This window comes from Molothrus ater, chromosome 6, assembly GCF_012460135.2.
Source record: "Molothrus ater isolate BHLD 08-10-18 breed brown headed cowbird chromosome 6, BPBGC_Mater_1.1, whole genome shotgun sequence".
Taxonomy (NCBI): Eukaryota; Metazoa; Chordata; class Aves; order Passeriformes; family Icteridae; genus Molothrus; species Molothrus ater.
The window spans coordinates 24,023,548-24,042,555 of NC_050483.2; the positions used below are offsets into that span (position 1 = coordinate 24,023,548).

Sequence of the window (19,008 nt, forward strand, 5' to 3'; positions counted from 1 at the left end):
GTTTGTTTTCATCCGCTGCGGGCGGGGGGGGAAGGAAGGAAGGAGGAAGGGAGGGAAGAAGGGAGGTGCCTGAATGTCCGCAGCGGCACTTTCCGCACGCAGCCGCCCGCCGCTCCCCGCCCGCCCGCGGGGCGCCGAGCCCACAGCCCGGGGAGGCAGGACGTCGCCAGGCCTAAAAAATCGGGGCAGCGCCCGGTGCCGCTCCCGCCGGTAGCCCCTTGCCTGTGGCGAATCTGTCGCGGCGAATGTGGGGCCGGACCGGCGGGGACCGCCTGGGAGCGGCCGCGGGGCCGGTAAGGGCTGGGACGACTCCGGCGGAGCTCGGGCGGCCCGTGGGGTCCGGGACGCCCGGCAACGGCAGCACCCGCCAGGGCTGCAAGACCGCCCGCCGGGCTGCCCACGGCTCGTGTCTGGCATGCCCCGGCGAGGGTGACTGGGGACGGCTCCAGCTCCCTCTCCGCCGCGGGAGGTAAATTCCTGTCATCGCCCCACAGAGGTGTCGGCTCCGCGGTGAGTCCACCTGGCTGCCCGTGTATTTAAAAGCAGAAAAAGAAAAATTAAAAGATTTTCTGGATGATCAGACTGAAAGGAAAATGGTAACGGAGTCTGATAAGATCACCTGTAACAACTGTTCTGAGTATCCTCTTTTGCTTTATGCAGGTGAAGCCTCTGGGAAAGCCCTGTCAGAGGGGAGCCCCAGGGGACGCCCCTGGCCGTCAGCCATGGCCGTACCTATCGCGGTTCTTGACTGCGACCTCTTGCTCTATGGCCGCGGACACCGGACTTTGGATCGCTTCAAGCTGGAGGATGTCACGGATGAGTATCTAGTATCCACGTACGGCTTTCCCCGACAGTTCATTTGCTACCTGGTGGATCTCCTGGGAGCCACTCTCTCACGCCCTACACAGCGGTCCAGGGCCATCAGTCCAGAGACGCAAATCCTTGCTGCATTGGGTTTCTATACCTCTGGCTCCTTCCAGACTCGCATGGGGGATGCTATGGGCATTAGCCAAGCCTCGATGAGCCGCTGTGTTGCCAATGTAACCGAGGCACTTGTGGAAAGAGCCTCACAGTTCATTCACTTTCCTAAAGATGAAGCTACTGTACAGACCTTGAAGGATGACTTTTATGCGCTGGCAGGAATGCCGGGAGTGCTGGGGGTGGTTGACTGCACCCACGTGGCAATCAAAGCGCCAAATGCTGAGGACCTGTCCTATGTGAACCGAAAGGGTCTCCATTCCCTGAACTGCCTCATGGTGTGTGATTCCAGAGGAGTCCTCCTTAGTGCTGAAACGCACTGGCCAGGCAGCCTGCCTGACTGCACGGTGTTAGAGCAGGCAGCCCTCACAAGCCAGTTTGAAACTGAGCTACATAAAGACGGCTGGCTACTTGGTAAGTCAGCTTTTCATCCTTGTTTTCAGTAGAAAGTCAATTATATATTGTCTCCTTACTCTGGGCACGAGTGATATGTTTACTTTCAATTGCTTTCCTGCAAATTGCTTTGAGATTTATGACTCAGTTTGGACTACCCTTATCTTGGAAGCTTAGAACATTAACTTCTAATCTGTGTTTAAGTGTTCTAAGCTTAGAACATTAACTTCTGTCTGGTTTACAGACTGATATTGTATGTATAAATCCTCATTCATTCTGTTAATGGCTTTCTTTCAGTATTCTACACCTTTCCATGCTGAATTATGCAATTTTTAATTCTAGGTACTGCCCTAGTCCAACTGTTTCCCCCTGTTTTATGCAGTAGATTAATTCTCTTAAAACTCTTCTGTGGAAAGTCTTCTTGTGTAAAACCAAGTGCCTTTACTTTGTCACATTTGTAAACCAGAGTTACTTCTTCCGTGCCTTCTCTTTTATCCAGAGGAAGAACTTATTCTGTATCTGCTGTACCAGTAAACCAGGCTGAAATCTGTGGCTATCTGTAGGTGTGTAACCTGTCCCGCTGCTTTCCACGGCTCACAGGTGACAGCTCCTTCTTGCTCCGGACGTGGCTGATGACCCCTCTGCACATTCCCGAGACGCCTGCAGAGTACCGCTACAACATGGCCCATTCCGCCACTCACAACGTCATTGAGCGCACCTTCAGAACCATTCGGTCCCGGTTCCGCTGCCTCGATGGCTCCAAAGGCACCCTGCAGTATTCTCCAGAGAAGTCCAGCCACATCATTCTGGCCTGCTGCGTGCTTCATAACATCTCCCTGCAGCATGGGCTGGACGTGTGGTCTGCACCAGCCACAGGACACATGGAACAATCGGAAGAAGAATACGAGCAAATGGAATCAGTGGACTCGGAAGCCTGTCGTGTTCGTCAGGAGCTTTTACTTACTCATTTTAGCTAATGTTGTCACAGAGAGAAAGCTTTTTAACAGTTCATTTGGGAAGTTATCTGGAGCAAACATGCCCCTTCCTCTTCTTTAAGCCTGTAAAGACTTAAGCAGATGTGAGACGAGAAGAAATATACTCTCTTCATTTCAGACAAATTTCTGAACTGCTCTCAATCTCTCCAGAGATTCAGTTTAATTGGGACATTTTTGCTGTCATGATGCTTACAGGCGCCCCATTCACTTGAGAACAACGACTAATGTGACAACGGTGGGAAAATTAGGGAAATTGTCTTTTATAGTGATGGAAAATTTGTAAACCTTGCACTGTTTTACAAAGCAACAATTCTATTCCACTGTGTAACTCAAAACACTTATGATTGATTTTCTTAAACAGTATTTTACACAAATTAAATTTCCACATGAGCTCCTTTCTACTGTGAATTCATGAGCAGCAAAGCAAACATTTATATTTTTGTTTGCAGTATAAATTCTTGCTCAACACCATTTTGCCATTTTACACATCTCACAAACTCCAGTGATTTTTCTGAAAGCTGGCAGCTGTGTTCTGGGAGGGGTCTGGCATTTTTCTGGGCACACACTAGTGCTTGTACATATCTAGAGGGATTGAACATTCTTTCTTTCCCATACAGGCTGGAGAAGACATTAAGCTGTGGTGACTCTGTTGGGTACTTGACAGACATCAGGAAATGGTCTAGTGGAGGGGAGGCTGGTTTGCTCCTGCAGCAGGAAACTGGTTGTCTTGGTGGTGGCTGTAAAAGAAACACAAAGGACTGGCTGGGTCACAGAGATTGAACCAATTGCAAAAGTTCTCCTCTTAGATCAAAGCAGAAGTGTGGAAAGGCTGCTCTAGCACTGCTGGCAATCTAGTTCTTCAGTGGAACAAGATGACTGATGCACGCAGTTGTTGCTGGCACAAGGCTGGGCAGTTTCCTGGAAATGTTCTCTTTCTAAAAGGCACAAGTGTTTCCAAGGATCTCATGACAGCAGTCTAAGAAAATTTTGTTTCTTAGATTTTATTGTTTACTGGGCAGTAAATGTAACAAAAGTGATAGGGAATGCAGAAAACTACAAAACTGTAACTACTTAAAGTAGCATTGATATTTCCTGGCATTGTGGATGTGTCCTTTTACAGCAAGCGAGTCTGGGTCATGCCCCACATTTGATGAATACAAGTGTACAGGACACGTTTCGCAGGTGCAGGGTGGAGATGCAGGGCTAGATACACTCTGCCAGGTTTCCAGTGGCAGTAAGCACTTACTATCTCACAGAAAACCAGGCATGCTTGATGATGTGTAAACAAGATGTTTTCAGAAGCCTCAGTGAGGGCTGTAAAATGTTGTGTACAAGGATCTCAGATATAATTCAGTTTTCTTTATGCAAGGTGTTATACAAGAACTACTGTTGGTCACTGCAGCAAAACTCCTGCTCCTTTTACCTAGGAAAAAGCAGACAAGCATTGTTTTCTAAAAAAAGCATTTTTAAGGTGAGAGTTGCTGCCATATATGGTGCCTGATGGCTTATAACTGCATCTGACGGTCTGCGCTAAAAATACTGTTCACTAGACCAAAACACCAGCAGACACTGAATGAGCTGTGTGGGTGGTGGTAAGGTCAAGGGAGACTTGGACATGTGTAGGTACAAACATTGTCACTTAATGACAAGCTGGAGTTTCTCAATTTACGCTATGAATAGCCTCTTCCCAGTGTGTGCTGAGGCCAGAGCAGACTCAGAGTGCAGGCACTTCCTGGAGCACATTTGCTGCTCAGTTTTGTCTTCTTTCAGCCACTGTCACCTGTGGTAGAGTTTAATCTCAAAACTGATCTCACTGCTTGTCAGTTTGGGCAAAAACTGCATCAGACCACACTAGACAAAGCCAATCCACTGAGCACTATTCTTACCTGAGTCAGATGTCAGTACCCTTCTCTTCACTCAGGAAATGTAGGGAGCAGTTTCCACCACATACTCCTAAGCAGCTTCCTTCAAAACCATTCACCCAGACTTTTTTCTTTTCCCTCAGAAAAGACTTTTATTTTCCCTCATGGGGCCAAGTTGCTCAGAGCTCCCTCCATCCAACCTGTCCATGAACACTTCAGGAATGGGGAATTCACAGCTTCTCTGGACAACGTATTCCTGTGCCTCACCACCCTCCCAGTAAAGAAGTTTCTCTACTATCTAATCTAAACCTACATTCTGTCAATTTAAAGCCCTTCCCCTTTGTCCTGTCACTACACACTCTTGTAAATGGTCTTCCTCATCTTTTCTCTACGTTCCCTTCAAGTACTGGAAGGCAGCAGTTAGGTCATCCAGAAGCTTTCTCTTTTCCAGGCTGAAAAAAATGTGAAAAAAAAAATATTTTCTGCAAACTACTTTGAGATTTGTGATTTGGTTTATACAGAAAATCATGCTGTGAAGAGCCAGTGTCCACAAAGGAGACAGAGGAGTCCTGCAACTTTATTTATTTTATTTGAATAAAAGGAGAGAGCTCACTGGACCATACCCCCGCGGGGTCTCTCAGGGTTTTGGAGGACGCAGCCTCCTTTTATCCTAAACTATCGACTGCACGTTGCCCTCTTCCTTTCCCCATTGCCTGAGGTATTGGGAAGGTACAGCCTTCCCGATTCGCCTGCTACATCCTCCCCTGAAGTTCAGGAGCTCGAACTGTTTGGGTTCTGCGACCACCTGGAGACCTCCACGGCCACTGCTCCGGCACCGGGCCGGTTCTTCCAGTCCTGGGCGTTTGTGAAGACATTTAACACCCCTTTCTCCTCTTAAGTTTGGACGACCCTTATCTTGGAAATCTAGAATAGTAACTTCCAATCTGTTTTATAGAGTCTGACTATTGTACGTGTTAGTTTACATTCGTCTGTTAAGAGCATTTTTCCAACATCCCACGCCTCTCTAAGCTAAATTATGCAGATTTTCATTCTGGGCTGGGGCGCTGCCCCGCAGTTCTCGGGGCTCGACTGCTCTCGCCTGCCCTCCGTCGCCCCCGGGCGGCGGTGGAAGACCTCGTCGCTCGGCTGGCGCTGCCTGGCGGCGTTCTAGCCTCGGCTGCTCGGGCCTTGCTCCCGCGCTCGGCGCCGCCGCCGTTGGGCCCCGCTCGGCGCTCGGCTGGCCCGCCTGGCCGGAGCTCGGCGCGGCGGCGGCGACGGCGACGACCGACCCTGGGGCCGCTCCGCCCGCACGGCCCGGCCCCGCTCCGGCCCCGCCGCTGCAGGTACGCTCCGGGCCTACGCGCGCCGCCGGCTCCGCGCCGAGGCCGCGCTGCCGCTCCCGGGCGGGCGCGGCCGGCCCCGCGGCGGCGCCCCGGAAGGCGGCGGTACCGATCCGTGTGAGGCCGCGGCCGGTGGAACGCGGTCGGGAGGGAGTCGGGAGTCGCTGCCGGGGCCTCTGTACGGGAGTTCCGGGCTCGCGGCCTTACGCTGGGGGTAGCGGGGAGGCCGGCGCGCTGCCCCGGGCCGGGCGCCGCGGCGGGAGGGCGAAACCCGCGGCGCTGCCTCCCGCCGGCCGGCGGGGACGGAAGCCCCGGGGAGAGCGTCCCGGTACCGGCGAGTAGCCCGTGCCCCGCTGCCGCTCTCCTGAGCGTGCCTCAGCCGGATTTTCTGTCCCAGCTCGGGTGCCTGGTGCTTCGCCGTCCGTCGCCCCGCTCGCTGTCCCAGCGGCACCCGCCGGGGCCCGTGGTCGGGCTCGGTCCAGTTGCGTTCTGGGGCTGTTGCTTCGAGATGTTTTTTATCATTGTTGGTGTTTTCCGGCCTTACCCAAATAAAACGTGCGGCAAGCGTTGTCTGCTCTATCTCTGCTGTTTTTCATCGTGTGCTGCAGAACACTTGCTTGTGAAAGTAGTGTTTGGCAAAAATGCATTCAGATGTACCTCTGGTTACGTCTTGTCTAGTGAGGAAACGAACTCAGCTAATTCACCGTCTATGGGAACGTTTTTGTTGTCATCTCCCATATTTTTCCTGACAACACATAAATTTCTGTAGTGTTCTTGTAGTGTTTTTTTTTTTGATTACTTGTGATCCTCTCAATACCATGCGTTCAGCTGCCTTTGGAAAGCAATTTTTCCTGTACTAAATAGGGTTTCATCTTCAAGAGATCCTGTAGGTGGTTATGAGTAGCTTTTCTCACTACACACTTTCGAGTATTGTTCTGTGGTGATAGATTCATTAATTGTTATCTAGATGCAAGCCTGTCTTCATGAAGATAGGTTGTATGAATGTGAAGTCTGTAAATATGGTCAGTGCTCAGTGCTGCTCTGTTTTCTCCTCTGTATGAAGTGCTCTTTGATCTTTATTTAAAAACCCAGTATGTTTTTCTATATTTGTCCTTGTTTACTGCTCCACCCAGCTTGGTGTCCTCTGCAAATGTCATCTGGCTTCTTTTGCCTTTGCCACTCCCATCCTCTTTCAAATTGCTGATGGGAATGTTAAAAAGGGACCTAAGAATGACCTGCTGGTAATGTGCACTTATTGCCAGTCCATTACTGGTCTCTTAAGTTTGTTGTTGGGTCGGTTTTCAGAATGTAGTATGAGGTTAAAATCCATGCAGATTTGAATGCTTTATGAGTGATGCAAGCAACAGGACCTGAAATTCTCTGCTAAATTAAAAATCCTTTCTTGAGTTCTGAAGGACTGTTGTGATGCATTTCCTAACATTCCTAAATCTTCAGTGTAGCTTATGTGCTGGTTCTGGAGTCCACAACTGGTGCTTCTCTGGGTAATTTTGTTTAAAAAAATTGGTCCATTTTATTTTGATGGTCACAAATGAGTATGGTTTTTTTTGTGGCAGTGTGGCTCTTAATGAGTAGGGCTGTCCACTAGCATTTATATTTTTCCTGATGCTTGGAATGAAGAATGTATTTGGATCCAAATGTCTGGACATGCCTTTTCAGATTGAGTTGCTGGGAGTTTCTGACGAATGTTTACTTTGCTGACAGCTTCTTCTCAGTTTTCTTTCTTTTGCCCTTTTCTGAGTCATAACTGACCCTCTGGATTCTTGTTTGGTTATTTCCTACTTTTCCATTTTCCGAGCAGCGCTTTTAACTTTTATACAACTGTAACAACCAGTTCTAAAGAAGGTACACAATGATCCAGTCTGCTGCTATCCCTCTGCCAGAAGTTTGGCATTTGAATAATGATTCTTTAAAGAAACTTCTGGAAATAAACTCTAGTACTAATCTTTTATGCCATGATTAGCAAACTGACAGAACTCATGGGTCTTGCAGAGTTGTTGTTGATGTGAATATTTACTACTAATGCAAACAGCACTAAGGTACTTTTTTTCCCCTCTTGGGTTTCTGGGAGCCTGATACAGGGCATAGTGCATGATAATAGCTACCTTGTGTGTTTTGTGTTAGTAGCCCTGTGCTATCCTAGCAAGGAGGGTAATAGAAACAAAATATTAGTAAGGTAAGGACAGACGAATTTTGTTTTGCAAAAGTGAATGACAATGTGATATGCAGTGGAGGAGGATTAATATTAGAAATATCTTACTGGAAAGTTATTGCAGGATATAGTAGTTGCCTAATGAAAGACCCATTGATTGGGTTGCTTGGAACAAGAGGAGACCTGCTTTCCTCTCCCAGAGGAAGCAGTACTTGTCTGCATCTCAGGACTTAGTTGGTTGTTGGGAATTCTGACTGGGATTGTTGTCTGGTAGCTGTGTGTTGTCTCCAGTTTTTGTAAACTGTTTGTTGAATGGGATGATGAAGTGTCAGGCTGGAGTGTGGAGAGCGTCATCTTAATCCATGTGCTCGCTCAGCTGCACTCCCCATGCTCTCAGTGAGGGGTTTTGGGTTGCCCTTGCAGAGTGATTCCTGCTTCCTTCTTCCTGGTATGTGTTACTAATTCTTCACCTTGGGCAGTGCAGTATTGCTGAGAGGAGTCTCTGACTCATGTTTTGGACAATTTTCCCCCTCCCTTATATTTCTCCCACAGACTCAGTCTGAGGCCAAGAAGGGCAAGAGTGTCAAGAATTTGGCTGTGTTTCTTTGTTCAGAGTCTAAATCTTCCCACCTCTTCTATAATTCTGATACATCCTTGTATGAAGACTTCAGCTTCTGTGTGGATAATTTTTACTTTTTATCTTGTTACTGTATTTCCATGTGAGCAAGAAATTATATTACCTGTATTTTCTAAAACATGTTCTTGCTTCCAGTTGCTTTTTCTTTATTACTTGGATAAGGTGCATGTGCCTGAAGTGCAGCCTTGAATGCATAAAACACTTTGTCTTCACCTTGGGGGTATGTGATGCTGCTTCTGCTACTCTGTAGTGTTGGCAATCCCACATTACTATGGAATGTGTGATGTCACTTGGGGGGACCTGGCTGTGGCCCTTGAGCTTGAAGAACCTTGATGTGACTATTAATAATAGTAAATAATGGGATTTTGAATTGAGAATTTCTTTGCCTTCCTATCTAAATGAGAATAGTTTTTTAGGGGGTTAATCTGAATTCTGTGTTGCTCTGTCTCTCTATTGCTCTGGCTTTTTCTTCTATCTGTCCCTCATTTCCTGCTGTGTATAGAACTTAACAAAAGATGCTATGGTTTGAGTATGGAATTGTGGAAACCAACTCTTAATCTTCCAGATCTCAGTTCTGCTCTTTGACTTACCTACAGTTTTGTGAAATCATATTTATTCTCTTCCTATCTTCTGGATTGAAACTAATATCTCTCTTCTCAAGAATTCATTAAGTTTATGTGGAAGTTGTAATAATAGTTATGAAAGTGCTCCATGTTCTCTTTGGTAAATGAAACTGTCAGACTCCAGACATGGGTGATCACTTACATTTTTTATTATTATTACTTCCCTTTTTATATTTACTATTCATTTTCTGACCTTTAGGAGTTGAGATCTGCAAGTTTCTCTTCCATGTCTTCATCATTTTGCTGTAAATAGCCAGAATTTTAATGTACTTCTTTTGTGTGAAAAGTTCTTTTATGTGTATTTAGCTCATTTAATCCAGACTGGAAAGACAAATTAAGATTCTAATGGCAATTAGTTACTTGTTGCAGTCATTCAGGATCTTGAAATGACAAAGTACTATTGACATCTTTGTAACGTAATTGAATTTCCTGAGCTGTTTGCAGTTGCAGTTTAAAACACAGCATTGAATTTTTCAATCATGAAGCACTAAGACAAGTTATTTTTCTTTAGGAATCCTGTTTTATGTGTCAACACTTATTGCAGTGAGTGCAATTTAGAGCAGTGCGTCTACTGCATCTACAGAAAATGTGCTTTTGAATTACTTTCCATCTCTCTCTGGCTTTAATCAAGGCAGAACTTCAGCTTACACTATAATACTTTGGGGAGTATTTAAAAGCTTGGAAGAGTAAAACTGGGACCATATAATGGAAGTGCCTTCATGGTATTAGTTTTGGGTTCTCTTGGATAGTTGCATCATAAACTTTCTTTGACTTCTCCTAACTGTTTTTTATTCTCCATGTTTAGGGGCACTTGAAGACTGACTCTTGTTCTAATTAAATTCTTAAATTCAGCAGCTTTTTTTTTTTTTTAAAGCATAATCAAGCACACAAGTAGAACAAAATAATGGGTTAGAGTTTAGGGGTTTTTTTTGTTTTGATTAATCTTGCTTAAGATAGTTGTTGCCCATCCAAAGACTGTTTTTGTTTGTGGGTTAATCTTGTTTAAAGATTCTAGTCTAATGTAACTTTATTTTAAATTTTTGTTCATTTAGATATTACTACAAGGTATCTTGAAGTTTGCTCTATGCAAAATGTTTTCTGGTGTTTGGGGTTGGGTTTTTTGTTTGTTTTGGTTTTTGTTTGTTTTGGTTTTGTTTGTTTTTAACCCAAGAAGGGTTAATACGTCTATAAACAGTCTCAAGGTTCATCTGGAACTACCACAAATGGAGTTAAGGGAAGACAAATCAAATGTTGTTTGAAGTACATTTAGACATATATAGCTAATTAGATATATTGCCAGAAATTCATATGGCCCTGTCTTTTAAGAATGAACATAGTCCTGTTCTTCCAATACTTACGTTTTGACCCATGCTACTATTTGGGATATGAGTCATGTCACCTATTTTTTACTGATTTTGTTGTTACAGAATTATTCAAATACCAGTGCTATTGGCAAACTAGGATTTACCAAACTAGGACTCCTTGAGTTGTCTTGTTTGTTAAGCTGGGTTGATGCAATGCAAAGAGGGCAAATCAGCTTTTTAGTTTTGGTTTTACATAAACATTTTTTTAAGTTTTGCTCAGTTTTTCAGGCGGAGACACAAAAAGGGTTAGTGGGGATGGCATGACATTTGATATGGATTGAATCAGTATTTTTAATAAAGCTGCAGGTATAAGTCAGGTCTTCTATCTGGTGTAGTGCTTGTTGGGCTTCTTACATGAATAGTTTCATGCAATTTAGGAAAGTGATGGCCTCAAAATGTCCATATTGGAGAAGGGAGGGAAACAGAGATTACAAACAAGGAAGGGAACTAGAAAGTCCCTGGAGCTGTGTGATTGCTTCTTTATATTCCAAATTATGTTCTAGACATCTGGTTTGTTCTTGGAGATCTCCTGTCTGGGTGTCAGAAGCAGATTTTATTGTTTTATCAATGAGCTGCCTGCAAAAGGAGGGGCTGTGTAGTTCTTTGGCAAGATCATATTTGGCTGTTTTCAGTGGGCACTTTTTTGCTCTTTTGAACTTCTGAAGAGCACAAGGGGTCTTGGTAAGGCAGTTTGCTTCAAAATTAAGCTGTGTAAAATACAAGGGGAACTGACTTGTAGAAAATCCTCAGAGGAAATAGCCTGTCTTGTGACTGCAGCCTTCATTAGGATCACTGTCAGCAAAGATAAAGGATTTGGGCTGTAGTGCTGCATACACTCTTTTCATGCCTGTCTGATGATCTGATTGCTCTTGGAGAACCCACCCACATGTGCAATAGTGGGAATGTTAAATTATTGCTAATATTTATTAAATGAAACTTAAAATACTAACATTTATTAAATGCAATAAACAGTTCTCTTGAAATTTTAGTATGTTGCTGGTGTTAAAGCCTGAGATGCCGCACTTAATTTGGAATAACTGCGGTGGCATTGTTAGGGCTGGACACGCTTCTTCAGAACAGACATTTTGAAAACAGAAGTAACTGGCTTACAAGATAGGTAGGCACCTGGCCAGAACTGGGGGAGTTGAGTGTAATAATCTGTTTCCTCTTCTTTTCTAGAGACAGGTTGGCTTGTGGTTTTGCAAGACAGTGATATGCCTCATTGTTCACCACAGTTTTGCTTCTGTTGTGTTTTGAGTCCTTTTTTTTTTCCCCATGCATGTTGTTTTAATACAAAGTATACAGCCCTGGCCCATCAGCTGTGTGTGGATCATGGCTCTTTTACAGTCAATACATTATGGAAGTCTTAAAACTGACAAAGGAACTTGGAGACCAAAACTACTGGCATGTGCTTTTTTTTTTCCTCTGGTCTCTTACAGGGAGTCTTATAAATGCATTCTCTCTGTGGAACCCAGATTGCAAAGTCAGTGACAGCTTTAATATTTCATTTCATATTGTCTCTTTCTTCATCAATCACATGAGGTCTCTTTGGGCAGCAAAATTGTCTGAAATTATTTGGACATTTGTTTCTTCTGGATAGATCTCCCATTGTAAATATCGTTTACTGATTGCAGCTTTTTTTTCCCCCTTTTTAAAAACTGATGTAGCTGTTTACACTGACTCTGTGCACATGCATTAGGAAAGGCTTTTAGTGTTGGGCTCAGCACACAACCACAAAGTTCTTTGCAGTGGTAATAGATTAGTCTGAGAGCTGAAGGCCACATGAACTAACATTTTTCCCCCATGAAGAGTGGAATAACTTGAAGGTAGTATTGCAATATTCATCTTTGTATCGAAGCCAGCTGTGCTCCCAGCATGGTGGTACCAGAATCTCCACAAAATTAATAGCAGCAAAGATGGGGAAGGGGCACATTTGGAAATGGAACAATCATCTCTTTAAAATGCTGAAGTTTTGAACTGGAATGGTGAGCCGTTGCATAATGCATAAAATATCTTGACATCCTTTTTATATGGTAAATTGAATGTGCTTCTTTTTATTCCTCTTCTCTTCCTTACCTTTCTGTCAGTATTTTCAGGGAGTCATGTACCACTACAAAGTATTACCAATTTGCAGCTTCACTTTGGTTTTTTAGAGCTTCAACATCTGTAAAAGTGACAATTTCAAGTAAGCCTGCGTTACTCTAATGCTTGGAATTCTTCAGGCTTCTTCAAGGATGGCTGGTACAGAGCAAGTAAAAGGCTTGGGTTTGGGCTATGTAATGCTCTTTCCAAAACTGTAAACAGCCCAGCATGTTGTCCTGAAATGCCCTGAAGGGAGAAAACTCTTAAGGAAAGAAAGTTGCTGATCATAGAAAAATTTCTTGATTCTCCATTTTCAGAATTTTTTGTGGTCATCTGCATCACATTCAGGGCATCAGCTAATCTTGCAGTTGTTGGACACTTTTGGTCATCCTGATTAAACCAACCATCCAAATCTCCCTCCCTCCCTCCTCCCAAAAACAAGTAAAACTAAACAAACTCAACAATGAGAAGAAAACAGAACAATCCCAATCCCTCTTTAGGTGGTCAGCTGTTTATCAGTTGTGATAGTTGTGGGTATTTGTAATAGACACTGAATCAGTTCTCCTCTTGCCTGAACAGGTTTGATCCAGTGAGCTGTAAGTTTTTATTTATGCTGAGTCCCAAGAAGTATTTTCAAACCCTCTGCATTTACTTTTGACTTTGTTAGTCAGATGTCTAATGAGTGGCTGTAAATACAGTTGGTACTTCAATGGTTTATCTGCTAATGGTATTTAATAGCATGCTGTCATTATTCAGTTTATATTTGAGCAAAATGTTTGGAGTTGGTGGGTATCTTTACTAGGTTAGAGAAAAAACTGGCTCCTTTAACACCCTCACAAAAAACCCCTACACAAACCAAAAAACTAACGGAAAAACAAAAACCCCACACCAAAACAAACTGAAGCTGAACACATAATCCAATAGAAAGGTTAAAGTCTTCCTGCTAAAATGAGCAAATAGCAGTGTTCACTGCATTGCCAATGCTACACTACATCTATCTGTTACTGCATTTGAAGGCTCTGAGTTTCTTGGCCTTCTGAAATGTTGCTGAATGTGTCACCCAGTAGAGGAGCAGTTACTGTGTTCAGGCTAACTCAGAAAAAGGATAAAGTTTGGCCCCTGAAGGGATCCGAGGTAACACTGTAATCTCAGCATTACTCAAGAAGGATACATTCAGTGTTTTCTGAAGAGATCCCAGCTTTTAAAAATGTTGAGCAGGCTAGCAGGGTACTGTGAAGGCATTAGAGCCCTGGGTGTTTCCTTTGTTTACTTTTAAAATGGGATAAAGACATGAGTCAGAAGAAGCTGAAAAAACGAGGTATAGTCCCTGAGGGAAAAATGTGAAGTTAAATGTTCAGGCTCACATATGAAGTGTTTGGTATAGGCAGATTAGTTGAATAAATTAGGACACACATGCAGAGATTTAGATAAGCTGTCTTAAGGTATGTACTTGGTTTTATATAGTGGAGATGACTTGGTCCTTCAATAAGGTGAATACTAGAATTTCACTGACTGCAGCTGTAGGAGTTATGTCCCCATTTATTTTACAATATGTAAGCTTGTCCATGGCATAAATAAACTTAAAGTCACTTGTTAAACCTCTTGTTTTCCTTGTTGCAATTGTACTTTAGGGAACATAAGTTCTGATAGGACTGAAATGTTGCTAGGTTGTCAGAGCTTGTTCTTTCTCATGAGTGATTGTTATCCTGCTTGTACATCACCATGATCTCAAGTTATTTATGTGGTTTGTCCTTCACGGCTATTGAAAGGCTGTTCCAAAGTTTAAATCTTTTTGAACTTCCAGCTTATTCCAGCTGCAGGACCAGTCTTCCATTGGTGTCCTGTTTATATGTTTATTCTTGGGTCGTTGTAGTCCAAATTCCTTGAATACACCCATATAAAATATTCAGCTACTGTTTTCTTAATTTTACTAGATTAGGAGTTAAACTAGATGTATAGTTTCCTCCTGTAAAGCAGAGTTTTTGTTGCCTGTATTGTTCTGAGCTGTCCTTCTTCTCCATTCTGCTCACCATCTGAATCTTGTCACTTCTGAACAAGGGTGCTTGGGCCTGTTTGCAGAATCCAGATCAGGGTTTATCAGCATTTAGCTAAAGAAGATTTTTAGTATAGGGATTCCTGTATTATATTGTGCTTTTGGATGTATCTATTCCAGTTATCCTTCTAGCTTTTTTGGATTTTTTTTTTTTAATTTGGGCTTTTTTTAATCTGTACAGTTATTTTTAAGAACTCTCATGCAGTATGATATCTTTTGGTTTTGTGTTGCTTTCCAGTAAGGCTTTGATTTTGTAGAATAACTCCTACCTAATGTTTGGCTAACTTTCACAGATTCTCAAAAGAAGGCTTATTGTGTATCATGGAGTTCAGCTTCTCTAAAATTCATGATCCCCATGCTGTTCACATTAAGCATCAGGGAATTTCCAGCTAGCTCAAAATTCACTGTGGAGAATTTGTTTTCTAGGAAGGTGGATGCCTTTACTTGTTAATTACTTCAGTACTCTTTATTTTACTTCTAGAAATAAAAACTGGTGTGCTTTTTTGGAACTAATTTTCCTGGCTTATCTTTAGACAGCTCCTCTCTATAAGCTGCAGCTGTCTTAAATGATCTGTTCAGGAGAGTTTTTTTAGGGAAAGTGGGAGGAAAGAAAATATTGCTACTGACCATTCTGAGTTCTGTCATTTAACAATTTGGTTCTTCTGCACATGAACCTTTTTTCTTCTTTGTGGTTTTTTTTTTTGTTTGTTTTTTTTTTAAATGTCTATTTCCTTCTCTATTGAATGTTGATGGTTTTGTTCAGTGTAACATGAATTGAGAAGGGTTTGTCTTTAGATCTTCATGTTATCAAGAGATGGCAGAGTAGTATGCACACTCTGCTGGGATCAGAAGGTAGTAGCATTACAGCAGAGTTTCTTAGTTTATCTGTTCTAAAAAACTTTTCTCGAGAGCTTTTTTATGGTACTCCATAATATGACACCACTGAAAAGCTGTGTGACTTGGTTGTTATTTGGTTGTTATTAGAGTCACTATATTATTTATTTCTTTATTTAGCTTTTTTTTTTTTTTTTTTTTTTTGTAGACAGTGGATATTAAAGCTTTCTTTTGCAGGTCAAAGTGTTCCAAAAGCATTATTCTTTGCCAGTGTGCATTACTTGGGTGAACTGCTGTTCTAAGAGCAATGCAGATTGAAGGGTGATGTGCAGACAATGGAATAATCTTGGTGGAGCTGTCCCTTACATCATTGTTTTAATATTTTTAAGCTGTTGATGTAGTTGGAGATAATTTGGACTTGAGGTCTATCAGTTGTCTGACCTTTAGAGTTAGACCTTTTCCTGAAATTTGAGTAGTTCCTGGAAGATTCTTCTGTCATATTGTCAGTTCAGTAATACTGTTCCTCTGGCTTTCAGACACCCTTCCCAGATAGGACCTAAATCTTCAAGATGTAAAGAAGACCATATCTTCATAAATCTTTTTTCCCTTATTACATACAGCAAGAGATGAAGGGAAGGAGAAGAATTTGAAGGGAATATTTTAATTCTTCATATGTGTAGTGGGGCTAGGGCACGTGTACAAGGGAAGAACTGGATGCTTTCAAAGTAATCTTTGGCTGCAGAAATGTCAAAGTGGGGCCTTGATAATGGAAGCAGGTAGCAAAGGCTGTGTAAGAAGAAAGATTTGTCTCTCAAATCTAGTATTTTTGGGATTTAAAGCTTTTACTTCATCTGGGTAATTGAGGTAAAAGCTGCCTTCCTTATCAGTCTCTTATCTTTTTAGGTTTCCATGAAGATAAACAACTGAAATGTGGATAGCTTATTTGTAGCTTGGTGGTGGTTGTCATCTGGAACGTGCTGGTATCTCCTCTCAGTAGCAGGCGTGGTGTTGGCAGCTGAGAGCCATGAAGGTTGTCCCGGAGAAGAATGCTGTCCGCATCCTTTGGGGTAGGGAACGGGGCACCCAAGCCTTGGGTGCTCAGCGGCTTCTGCAGGAGCTGGTGGAGGATAAAACTCGATGGATGAAATGGGAGGGCAAGGTAAGGTTGTGGGATAGAGCTGCACAGCTTGATCTTGGAATGGGGGAAGGGAGGCAGGGATTTGAAATAAATTGTCTTGTGATTATACCTTTGATGTGTTACACTTGATATGCTCTCTGGCTCTGTTCAGTTCCTGCAGTGATGTGATACTAGATATGTTCCTGCAGCGGGTTCCCCTTGTTGTCTGTGTGGCTTACAGTTAAAGTATTATCATATGACTCTTGCAACACTTCCTGCTTTGTTGGCTTTTTCAGAAAGTTGAGTTACCAGACAGTCCACGCTCCACCTTCTTGCTGGCGTTTAGTCCAGACAGGTAATTAACTCCTAGTTCGTTCCCTGTTTCAGCAGTCTCCCTACACTTACAAAAGTGATGGAGGCTTGTGCCCATTGAGTTGTCCAGTCCTGAACAGCCGAATGAAACTTCTGGTTCCTGACACGTATGGATGGAATGTGTGCACCTTCCTAATCTCACAGCTTCGAGCATAGTTGGTGTTTAATTTCTGAGGTACCCAGGTGATACAAAATTGTAAGGAAAAATGATCTGTGCAGACACCATGGGATTTCATAAGAAACTAAAGGGAGTAAAGGATATTTTAATACAACATGCCCAAATGATGTGACACATTCACTGGGATATCTAGGAATAAAGAACAGAGCAGGATGATGTGTGTATTGGAAGCAGAAATGGAGGTGGGATCTCTCATAGCATCACTTGATTTGACAGGGGTTGAGACAGTGTGGAGAGTTGGGAATATTTATTTGCCCCAGACTGTCAGTCAGGAGTGCCTTCTGAGCTGCATGTTCACTCTGACGTTCAAGGTCAAGTTTGTGCTTGCAGATTCAGATGAGCTCATGTTTGCATGGACCCTGAAATCTGGCTCAGAAAGCTTTGTGACATTGGTGCAACAGTAGCCTCTTACCCTTTGAGCTCTGTGTGGGAGAGCTGCTGGGTTAAGTGTGAACAGACCCTGTTGAGATGAAGCTAACCATGGTCTAATTTTGCTGTATTCTTCTCATGCTAATGTTTGTCATACCTTCTGCATTCCCAGGACCCTAATGGCTTCCACGCATGTGAACCACAACATCTACATCACAGAAGTGAAAACGGGCAAGTGTGTTCATTCCTTGGTTGGACATCGCCGCACTCCCTGGTGTGTCACCTTCCATCCCACCATCCCAGGCCTCATTGCTTCAGGATGCCTGGATGGGGAGGTCAGAATTTGGGATTTACATGTAAGTCTTTCCTGAAACATATGTTCCTTTGATATTTGGTGGGTGGCGACTTTTTTTGGCTGAGTTTGTTTTCCAAATGTTACCTGGTAAGAGAGCTGTTTGGAAGCTTTTCTGGGACCTGTGTGTAAAAGCATAGAACAGACCATAGCCATCCTCTTCTCTCTAGAGAGGAGGTGACAGCTCCTTTGTTCAGTCCTGCCAGGTAGGTCATGCTTCTTAGCAGCACCAGTTTTATTGATTGCAGTGGTACAGGTAATTCTGGAGAGCATTGTGCAAGGTGCCTGTTTAGCCTTTGTGAGAGACATGCTGTTTGTTATTCCACTGAGCCTATCTGAACTGTTCATTAGAGAAGCTGCTGCTCTACCTAGTTTGGTAAATGGCACAGAGACATAACACATGGGCTTGTTTTGTTTTGTTTTTAATGAAGGATTTTTACAGGCTGCTTGAGACACTTATCTACAAAAATGCATCTGTGGTCATTGTTGCAAGTAGCGTTACATTTTAGACCTGGCACAGACCTTGTATAGGAACAGCTGTTGTTGCCAAGGGAGCGCCTCACCTGCGATGCTTTAGGCGGGCTGGAAGGCATGGCAAGTACATGGAAACTTAATGATAGCAAACTTTGTGACAAACTGCTTGTGGTTCTTGACTCCTCACTCTAGGGTGGAAGTGAGAGCTGGTTCACAGATAGCAACAATGCCATTGCATCACTTGCTTTTCATCCTACGGCTCAGCTCTTGCTGATTGCCACTGCCAATGAGATACATTTCTGGGACTGGAGTCGTCGGGAGCCTTTTGCAGTGGTGAAAACAGCCAGTGAAATGGAGCGGGTCAGGTGAGCTCCTGCTTCTGGGTGAAAAGAACTTATGAAAAATGGTCAGATTAAGAAAGGGTTTGTGAGGTTCCTCTGGGATGCTGCACCCTGTGCACTCAGGCAGTAAAGTGTTGCTTGCAGCTCTTGATTCAGCTGGTAGAAAACCAGTTCTATGGGCAGAAAGAAAAGCAACTGAAAGTCATAGATCACCTTGGTTGTTCATATTTGTAATATGGCATGTGTCCATTAAATGTCCAGAATCTACTTCATGTTGAATTGTAAGCTTAGTAATTAAACTTGTCAGCCATAAGGATGAGAAAACCCAGGAACTGCTGAAACAAAATGCTGAGCTATTACTTTAGCACACTTGTAGAGGAAACTGGATTGCTGGAAACCTAATGGCTGCTTTTGAGCAATTTAAAAAGACAAAGATGTGGCATCAAGGCACATTAATCTCTCCCCTTGTACCAA

At 43.3% G+C, this 19,008-nt stretch overlaps 2 protein-coding genes across 3 annotated transcripts in view; both read left to right on the forward strand.

The window, feature by feature from the left end:
• Positions 1-196: 196 nt before the first annotated feature.
• On the forward strand, positions 197-3,462 carry HARBI1 (harbinger transposase derived 1). Of its 2 annotated transcripts, none has more exons than XM_036383387.1 (3): positions 197-510; positions 661-1,392; positions 1,972-3,462. In XM_036383387.1, the coding sequence occupies exons 2-3, from the start codon at positions 723-725 to the stop codon at positions 2,346-2,348; spliced, it is 1,047 nt and encodes a 348-aa protein (XP_036239280.1). In that variant the 5' UTR covers positions 197-510; positions 661-722; the 3' UTR covers positions 2,349-3,462. The 2 variants fall into 2 exon arrangements, with proteins under 2 accessions (XP_036239280.1, XP_036239281.1); XM_036383388.1 differs by having other exon boundaries at positions 197-469.
• A 2,005-nt stretch (positions 3,463-5,467) lies between these two features.
• AMBRA1 (autophagy and beclin 1 regulator 1) overlaps positions 5,468-19,008 on the forward strand; it is a 127,101-nt gene continuing 113,560 nt past the window's right edge. Inside the window, exons 1-5 of the mRNA XM_036384471.2 lie at positions 5,468-5,571; positions 16,235-16,490; positions 16,745-16,803; positions 17,540-17,723; positions 18,386-18,558. Coding sequence (XP_036240364.1) covers positions 16,356-16,490; positions 16,745-16,803; positions 17,540-17,723; positions 18,386-18,558 — 551 coding nt within the window. The 5' untranslated portion in view covers positions 5,468-5,571; positions 16,235-16,355. The remainder of the gene's footprint in view (positions 5,572-16,234; positions 16,491-16,744; positions 16,804-17,539; positions 17,724-18,385; positions 18,559-19,008) is intronic.